General features: G+C 32.1%; 1 protein-coding gene across 5 annotated transcripts in view; it reads left to right on the top strand.

The window, feature by feature from the left end:
- Epha7 (EPH receptor A7) overlaps positions 1–10,188 on the top strand; it is a 165,459-nt gene that overhangs the window by 131,640 nt on the left and 23,631 nt on the right. For 3 of the 5 annotated variants that reach the window (XM_010633916.3, XM_010633915.3, XM_010633918.2), the window contains exons 6-7: positions 4,580–4,704; positions 7,528–7,711. In XM_010633916.3, the coding sequence (XP_010632218.1) occupies positions 4,580–4,704; positions 7,528–7,711 (309 nt within the window). The remainder of the gene's footprint in view (positions 1–4,579; positions 4,705–7,527; positions 7,712–10,188) is intronic. The other 2 variants (XM_033763387.1, XM_010633917.3) reach the window with 1 other exon arrangement.

Genomic DNA, 10,188 nt, shown 5'->3' with positions numbered 1-10,188 from the left:
TTTTGAATTAAATGTAACTACCCTAATTAGTATGTTAAGTAGGTAATGGTGTAAATATGATTTAATTTTACAAAAACTCATTTATCTCCCTCTGGTTTTTTCAACTACTTATTATAAAATGAAATTTTATGTATGTTTTAGCCATATTATGCTTCTTACTAACCAGATAATTCAACAGACTTCTATTCCAAATGTAGTCCTCATAATCACTGCAAATTCAAATGCCTTTAGTCTTATACTTGGTTACTTAAATTTTTATAGTCACTATTTATAAAATATTACTGACTTTTTCTTACTGGCAAAATGAAGTTTAATACAATTTTTGTGCACATTTCTACATATCCTAGAAATGGAATTGCTATGTTATATGATACCATACCATGTACTTATGACCTAGTGTTTTGTATTGAAATAAATTACATGAATTTTTGTATTATTTAGTCCTCTGTTGCAAAATGAAACACCTATTGGAAAGAGTAAGAAAGCTACAAGTCATGTATTACAAAATACCAAATGCACATTTGTTATTTCCAAAGATTGGTAAACGTGAATTCCATACTGATAATGTATAGTAACAAGTGTTCAGTAAACTATTATTTTTTCTATAATTTAGTTCTTTATTTGATATGCTTCTAAAGTCTTCATTTTGCCATTTGTATTTCTCTAATAAAAATTTGACAGATGTCAAAAGACAACAATTTGCTATGTGTGATTAAAAAGTCATCTCATGCTTGTTGTAAGTGATTTAACCACCCCCATGTCATCGTATTGTTAGAAATACAGATATATTTTTTCACTTCATTTGTTGTTGAAATTTAGTTAGAGCATCTAAGTACAGGGAAAATGGTGACTAGTATAAATAACCTGCTTTTTAAAATTTCAAATCAAATTCATGAGCTTCATTAAAGTTCTATTACACAAAAACTGTTTTCTTCATGTATCACATAATTATTTTCCTGTACAATATTGTGCTTTTGTGTCTTATTAAACACTGTGTTTAGTAAAATTAGACTTCTTTGTATACATGATATTTCACCGTAAAATTGGATGAATCACACTGTTATTATAATAAGCAATCCAGAAGCTTTTCTTATAGAATTAATAAAAGTTTCAGTAGTGTTATTTTACTCTTTACCATATGTATTAATTATGTATATCGGCCTTAAAATTATCCCCCAAACTTAGCAATTTAAAATAATATTCATCTGTTATCTCACAATTCTGTGGGTCAAACGTCTAGGCGCAGTAAGACTGAGCTGGATCCTACACTGTGAGGCTAAAATCCGGTTGGCTGGGAAATTTTTGTTTGTTTCTTTATTAAGAGTTTCTGGCAAAAATTTGCTTCAGAAAACACTGATGTTGTTTACAAAATTGGGGTTCTTTTTGGTTGTAGGGCATGGATCTCCATTTTCCTGCTTGTCAGCCAGCGCCAGTATTTGATTAAAAAAAAAAATGCCATTGTATCTTCTAGTGTTTCCCTTGAGCCCAACCAGAACAGGTGGACTGATTCTCTTTCAGGATTTTAGTCCCCAAAAGTCTTGAGGAATTTTCTTTAAGTTTTTTTTTTTTTCAGACAGGGTCCTGCTGTATAATCCAGGCTGGCCTTGATCTCACTATGTAGCCTAGGCTGCCTCAAAGTCTGCGTCAGCCTCCTGTCTCAGCCTCCAAAGGGCTGGGATTGCAGATGTACATCATCCCCATCTAGCCTTGAATAAATGTAAAGGTCATGATAGTTCTGTTTCTCCATTTCATATTAACTGTTACATGTGAGTTATTCCAGAAAGTTACACAAGAACTGAATCTATTCATCATTTGTTAGGAACGCAGTAAAAATTCATGTTAAGCAGTTCCTCTATATGTAAAAATTGTTTTCCAGTTCAAAGAACTTATTATTGATTACTATTTATTAGCATTGCATCAATTCCAATTTAAATTATTTCTTTCTATATAAGAGTGAGGGGATTCTTAAAGAAATCCTTAGGATGTGATTAGACACAGTAACCATAGAAATGATTGTGTTCATGTCAGTTCAATTTTACTTCAACATATAACTATGCCTAGAAAAAAAAACTTGTTATAATCTGATGAAGTTGGAGCCTTGCTCATTTGTAAACACTATATTTTGTGAGTTTACTATCATTTATACTTTAGATACTGAAACTCCAGGAACTCCAGGGATATTATAACCAGTTTTCCTGTACCAAAATGTTATATTTATAGAAGGACTATGTACTAATACTTCCATCACTGACCTTCTAAAAGTTTTTGACTTCATAAAATATCAGCAAGAACTTAAAGTAAAATAAATACACAAAAGTATCAAAAGTATGGCCACTTACCAATAGGGCTTCCAATGCGAAAGATGAAAATATGTTGCATCACAATGTACTGTTATGAATTTCAAAATATTATATATTTTGCATGTACATTTAGGCACTAGTATTTCCTTTAAATCCCCACTTACCATAATCTCATTGATAAAAGTTATGTTCCAGGATGACCTCATGAATTTTAGTGTGAAACTTGTAAAACTCAAGTCTTGTTTTAAACTCAGATCTTCTTTTGTGTACCAGAAACAAAATGAGGTAGATTTATACCTCCAGTTCTCTCCGTAACTCAGAGAATGCAATGTTTCCTGCCTCTTTCACTGTACTGTCTTGAGACAGGAAAGTTCCTACATTTTTACTTACTCTGAAAAATCACATTAAGCTGTATGTGTTTTTGAAAGAGACCTAGAGATTTACATCTATTATCTCCCTTACCTATATCTTGCTAACCTATTTTCAAAGGGCATAAGGAAATTATAAACCCTGATCAGAGACCAGCAGATCTATTGGGTAATTCATCGTTTTTTTTTTCTTTGTAGTATTTTTATCTTTGCTTCTTATTTTTGAACTAATTAACGTATAGATTTTTTTTCTGAATGATTTTATGAGGCAAATCAGGGTGTTAAAGATTTAGAGATTATTTGTGAAGTAGAACCTCACCTCATGACTGATTAGAATTTACGCTTCCCAAAACTAAGGACCGAGGGACATTGTGATTGTTATAGCTCATAAGCTAAGCATGTTCCGGCTGAAGATCTTCTTCATTGCATACTTAGGATTCCAAAGTTGTTGCCAAAGTAGGATTCCTTATTAGAAATTTGCCTCACTGAAAACATCACAGAAATGAAGTTAGTCTGTAAACACTGTGTATTGAATACTTCAGCTGCATCCCCTTCGAGGGAAACTTGTCCCACTTAATCTGCCTAGTTATTCTTTATTAGTAATCTGGGAGAAAATGGGAGTCATGAATCTTCCATGTCCTCACTTCAGAATTGCCAAGTAAGAAAGAAGTAAAAAATGTGTTTTCTAGACATTGACAAACGAAAGTATTAAGAAGCAGAAGAAACAAAATAAAGCCAAAGGGATAAACATCAGAAGCTTGCTTAAACGTCTTTGGCCCCACATAATTGCCTTTCTGTCAGCAGGATTATTAACAATTTCAGACATCTGAAAATTAAATTAACAGCCTGAAAATATTTTACAGGATGAGATAGAGAATGATACATGAAACGTAATGACCCCACTGAAATTCAGCCAAGCCAGTGCAGCTACTCATGTAGACAGAGAAGACAACTAGTTAATCATCAGTGAGCAAATTAGACAGAGCAAATTAGTTTGCTACATTCCACAGCCTTAGCTACCAAAAAGAGGATATGCCACTAATTAGAATGAAAGAACTCTAGGCATATTATTATCTGTATAGAAAGAGAAAGCGAAATTGTAGCTCTGAATTGCTTCTACCACAGCCTGAAACCTCGGATACGTGGGTATAAATTACATATATCAGCGTCTGCTCTTATATGTACGTGTATTCATACACATAGTGAAGTTGGAGCAGCTTTCTTTTTTTTTTTTTAATTTTGACCTAATAAAAGTGTGAAAAATATTTCCAAGCTGGTTGGTATTTTCTGAGAATACTTACATAAACACAAGTAAAACAAAACTATTTTTTGAAGAGTGTTACCCTTAATTGGAGATTAAAATGGCCTTTCATATACTTTTCCTTGTAGAGCATTGTTGTTTTTTTTTTTTTGAAAAGTAAACACAAGTAAAACAAAACTATTTTTTGAAGAGTGTTACCCTTAATTGGAGATTAAAATGGCCTTTCATATACTTTTCCTTGTAGAGCATTGTTGTTTTTTTTTTCCTTTGAAAAGTATATTGCTGTTGCATGTGAAATAAATATTTGGACTTAGTTTATCACTGGAGATTAATCTAAAATCATATTTTCTAGCCTTAATTAGCATTCATTTGCTTAATTGTCATTCTCAGCCCCATCATTTTCATTTTGCACTAACTTGAACAATGCTATCTTCTGCTGTTTGCACTTTAATTTAAATTTCTATTAAGGTTTATGAACAGTAATAAGGTCCTGTTTGAATATTCATTAGCTTCTGAATTGTGAGCTATGAAAAGGTGCTTTCTTTTACCTTAATGAAACTGGCACAGCATGGGACTGATCAGTTGTGACATTTGATTTGAGGCATCCAGTGAATTTCCTCATTGTTTATTGACACTTCTTGTCCAAACAGCTCCCTCGCAAGTGAGCGGAGTAATGAAGGAAAAAGTGCTGCAGAGGAGTGTGGAGCTTTCCTGGCAGGAACCGGAGCATCCCAATGGAGTCATCACCGAATATGAAATCAAGTATTACGAGAAAGTAAGTGCGAACAGCAGCTGAAATGTACAGCAGTGTGCGCTGTGTCTCCTGTCATCCTGTAGCATTGTTCACCAGCGCTGGTCATTACACTATTTGGAGTTACTTCAAAATTCATAATTAATTTTAGCCACTTTTCATAACCGTCTCGCTGAATTTCTGTTTCACCATTACAATCACAGTTTCTGTGTATTGAGTTTATGTGTTGTAAAGACAAAAACTTTCAGTTTGTAGTATAGTTATGTATTCGATTTTGATATTGTGACTGTTAGGCATAAGATGTATCACAGAAACTGCACAACCCAATGCAGTTTGAAGAGGTGTTTCTTTGAGCATGTCTGTTTGGGCCCTTAATGATTCATTTAATTTGTTTGGTGTTTGTAGTAATAATGATGTTCTTAAACAATTTAATAATCGGGAAGTAAGAATATTTTTATAACAATATATAGTATTCTGTAGACTTAAGAATCAGAGGATGTTATTTCACTCTTTTAAATTCTTCCAGAAATTCGTTTTGTTATACAAATATTTTATGTTAACATAATGTTAACACCCCTCCCAACGTGAAAAGTCTTATGGCTAAAACCAAAGTGCTGCTCCTGTAATTGCCTTATAATGACTAAATCTTAGTTAATAATAATATATTTGAGTGTATAGCTATTTCTGTCTGATTTGGAGATAGATAAGTATATATGTATATTTTGTTCACAAATCACTATTCATCTCCCAGTAGGACCTGGCTCATGGGTTAAACATGGAAACTGTTAAACATGGAAACTGTTACTATTCTTGCAGTGATAATAAATATTATTAGCATTGACTTACTGAGCTAGCTGAAGTGCTGTAATGTACATAAGCACGTTAACTGTTTAGGTGGTACTGCAAAAAGCTTTGAAAAAGTTTAACGGGTGAATAAATTGAAATCTGTACCACGCATTGGTAATAAGAACATTTTTTCTTTGAAGATAAAACAGTTTAAAATTAGTTTTCTTTTAATATTCACATTAAGTTCAAAATCTTATTACTTACATTGCATATTTAGGTCATCATGGCCAAAGTTGCATTTTATGTACCTCATTTTTGTACCAGGAAACATATTTCTTGTCCCATCAAATGTGTTAAATGGAACTATCAGTTTTGATGGGGGTTTTTGTTGTTGTTGGTTTTTTTTTTTTGCAGTTAGTTCAGATTTCAAAAGCAATAAAACATTCTTACTTTATACCAGAGATTGCACTGGTGGCCTTTGTACCGAAGAAGTATATCCTCAGCCTCCCTGACCCACCCTTTTTTTTTGAGAGAGAGACATACTCTTTCGAAGTACTGAGTTGCCCAAACTGGTTTGGAGTTATGATCTTCCTGATTCCCAGAGCGCTGTGATTATGGTCACGTGCCACCATGCCTTTCTACAATATGAAAAAAAAAATGTATTTTAAAAAATATGTTAGGTAGCAAGAGTAAATTTTCTTACAGAACAAATCTAAAAGATTTTGCAAATCTTAGCTTTGAAATGTGTTCATATAGTCAGTTGTTATTATGCATAACAGAAATAGAATGTGCCTGCATTCAGTAAATATTGCAAGTTAGTCAATAGGAAAAGATAAATACTACTATTACAGTGTAGTAGCATAGAAGAACATATAATGAACATAGCACTGCGTTTTCCCAGTAATGCCTAGTTATTTTGAGGTAAATATAGTGTCATAGCAACTATCATTTGTATAAATGGTTACAATGAAAGTGATCAGTTTTTGAAATTGAATTTATGCATATATTTATTTATATTTTTACAAATATGAAAATAAATCATTCAGATTAACAATTCAGAATTCAATGAATAATTTTATTTCCAGATGAAGTTAATATATATTTATTATAGAATGAATAAGAAAGTAAAATATATTTAAAGTATAATTTTTGAATTTTTTTCATAATCTATGTCATATCAATAAAACATATTTACCCATTTAAATATTTTTTAGTTTTTATATACTTGGCTGTTTGTACTTATTTCACTGAGTTGATATAAATATTTACATAAAAACATGAAATTCATGAGATGTAACTTTTTTTTTTTTGGTACTGAGAATCAAACTTGAGTCTTCACACTTGCAAGGCAGGCAATGGAACCACTGAGCTAGACCCCCCCCCCGACCCGAGATATAATTTATTAAAAAAAAACTGTAACCCTCAGTTTTCAGATCTGAAAAGTGATAAAATTAAATTTAAAATATTGTCAAATCATAATCACATATTTAATTTTTCCTTTCATATTAATGCTTTAATTAAAATATTCCATTAAATATTATTTTGGAGAGGCAGTTTTATTTCATAAGAAATACAATTTTTATTGAAAATAATTGATATGGCACTGAGGTGGTGGTTTTAACTGAATTTTTTCATTTAATATTTTTCTTAAATTCTAGCACTTGGCTTTTTTTCTTTCTGAACATCATTCAGGAAAAATACTTTCAAAACTACATTATGATGTGAAAACCACAACTGAACTGTGCATTTTACAGTAGCTCCCACAATTCGATCAATAGGGCACTTAATAATGTAACAGCTAAAAACTGTGCTACACTACCCTGTCACAGCGAAGAAAAAGGCAAAAATATCACAATGACTTTAACAGAGTTAAAGTCTTTGATATTTATAAAACAAAGGCATTTGTGTCCTATTTATATTTTATATTCTCTTACAAATAACTTGGTGTTATAAAATTCTACAAGTTGCCTCCCTAGAAGCAAGGCAGCAAATTAAAATAAATTTCAAGAATTAGATGTCAATTTGTCATATTTAAATATTCCCTGTAAATATTGTTTCTAGGATCAAAGGGAAAGGACCTACTCAACAGTAAAAACCAAGTCAACTTCAGCCTCCATTAATAATCTGAAACCAGGAACAGTGTATGTTTTCCAGATTCGGGCTTTTACTGCTGCGGGCTATGGGAATTACAGTCCCCGACTTGATGTGGCTACGCTAGAGGAAGCTGCAGGTAAAATGTTTGAAGGTAATTACCACCTTGGTTTGGATTCTTACTCTTGCTAACTCGGACGTTTTCCCCCAGTATTCAGGTTACTGATTTGCATCGAGATAATTTTTACATATAAATACAAACAAATGTGCAAAATGCATGTATTTTATAAAGGTCATTAAGGATAACAGTGTAAAATTTTCTGATTATTTTTGGCAATATTAGAACCATATGATTTATTAGTCTTAACAAGAACTGAGTATATATGTATAATTTTAAGAGACATTAGAAACAAAAGCAGGACTTACTCAATTTATGAGGATATGTTTATAAGATAGCTTTGTAGACCTCAGAGTGAACTTACTACAGCCGTGTTTATCAAAGCTTCTACTTCTGGGCCGGGGATTTAGCCCAATGGTTCCGCCGCCTGCCTCACAGGCACAAGGACCCAAATTCAATCCCTGGTACCAAAGCAACAACAAAGCTGCTACTTCTGCACAATACCCAAATGAGGCCAGAAAGTACACTGGGTAGGCACAAGAAACATATCCAAAGAGCTGGGATAATTTCAACTGCTTGCTCATTGGCAAGGATTTTAAAAATTGAAGTTCAGGATGATCTGAAAACATGTATTTCTTTTATATTTGCCACTTTTTGTTTTTCTTTTAAAATAGTTCAAGGATACTAAAAATATATGAAGTATAGATGAAATATAAAGGAGATAATTAAATCCATACCATTATATCTCAATCACAGAATGTAGTCAATATCTTTGTAGTCTTTTTAACATTTTGTGTCTTTTTTTTTTTTTTTTTTTTTTTTTTTTTTTTTTTTTTTTTTTTTTTTTTGGTACCGGGGATCGAACTCAGGGTCCTTGTGCTTGCAAGGCAGGTGTCAGAACCGCTGAGCTAAATTCCTGGCCCAACATTTTGTGTCTTATAATGTACCATAAGACTATTGTAAAGATACACGAATGTACAGTTTATAACAAATAAGCAGAGTGTCTTGAAGAGTGTGTCCCGGTTTCCTGTCAAGGGTTCAGACACCTACATTACCATTGCTGTAAGCTCTTCAGTTGGGCTGATGGCTCAGTTCATGTTTGTGTGTTGGGACAGTTTGGATTTTTCCTGTTGTTACTGCTCAGACACACAGTTCATTCACCAGTTATTTCTTCATCTCCTTGACAATCTTTAGAATTCTAGACAAAAATAAATACAAAATTAATGGGTGATTTTTCTTTCCTTACACTTTAAAAAAGCTTTTTAAAACAAATTAAATTTATGCAGTCATGATAAAATAGTTATTTTGACCTCAGAGTAAGATTTGTATAGACCTTGTAAAGCTATATTTGTAAGTATCCTTTGCATTAACTGATGCTTAAATTTTCTAACAGTAGTCTTTTTAGATAGACACAATGTATGATGAAGTCAGTGTGATTACAGGTCTTTTAAATAGAATTGTAGATATGAAGACATCAATTAAAAAAGGTTGTCACATATTGAGGATATACTCATGTGAAATAAATAAGTCACACATGTGTAAATACCAAATAGTCTCTCTGGTGTGAAAAACTATAATAGTACACAAGATTCTAATGGGATAATTAATAGTGTGAAATAGGAAGAAGAGGGCTAAAGGTGTAGGGAAAGTGGGAAGGGTAGGGGAAAGGGAACAAGGGCAAAGAAATAAATATGAGAAAATGAAAAAATGGAAATAAAGTGTTTGTAAATAGGGAGGATAGGAGGGGTGAAGGGAGGGCAGGGACAAGGGGAAAAAATGAGAACCAAGACCTGTCATGTAAAGGTACAAGATCCCAGTAATGAATGTAACTGTATTGTATACCTAGATTGTACCAATGAACTCAATTAAAAGAAAAAAAAAGTCACATAACTTGGTATGATGAGCTTGATAGTATTATCATTTTAAATTAAGTATACAAAACAAGTCAGAGGATGTAAGTTTAATAGTCTCTAAGACATTGTTAAATTCAGTAAATATTTCAACATTTAATATGAGTCTTTGAATATGGTCCAGAAGTTTTCAACTCAGACCAATTACTTGATATCATCTTGTAATTTCTAATGTAATAAGACATTTTAAATCATGCTTTTGTGTTATAATGAATAGTTTAAACTTAATTTAAAATGCCACTTAGTTATCTCACATTTACCTACACAGCCCCTATTCATAAAAGATCTTTAGTTTTGAAAACTTTTAAAATGTATGTGTGCCTTTTCCTTACTTTGCAAATTGAGAACATCAAGACAAGCTATTATTTGAGTGTAAAGATTAATAAATATTAATTTCATTATTTGCAAAAGAAGTAATTAAGACTCCTGATTTAAGTTGAAGCAGTAGAGTCCAAATGATCACATGAAATTTAAAGATGGATATTTTGCATTTTTAATGTTTGATTATTTTTACTGTCAGCATATTCTGTCCACTAGAATATGTCAAGTTGCTGAAAGAAGGATTTTTTTTTTTCCACTAGTATCTTGCCAGTGCCTACTATA

Source organism: Fukomys damarensis, unplaced genomic scaffold, assembly GCF_012274545.1.
Source record: "Fukomys damarensis isolate Sample0158 unplaced genomic scaffold, DMR_v1.0_HiC HiC_scaffold_14, whole genome shotgun sequence".
NCBI classification, from domain to species: Eukaryota; Metazoa; Chordata; class Mammalia; order Rodentia; family Bathyergidae; genus Fukomys; species Fukomys damarensis.
The sequence above is the reverse complement of the archived record's forward strand: the minus strand, read 5'-3'. Positions and strand labels throughout refer to the sequence as shown.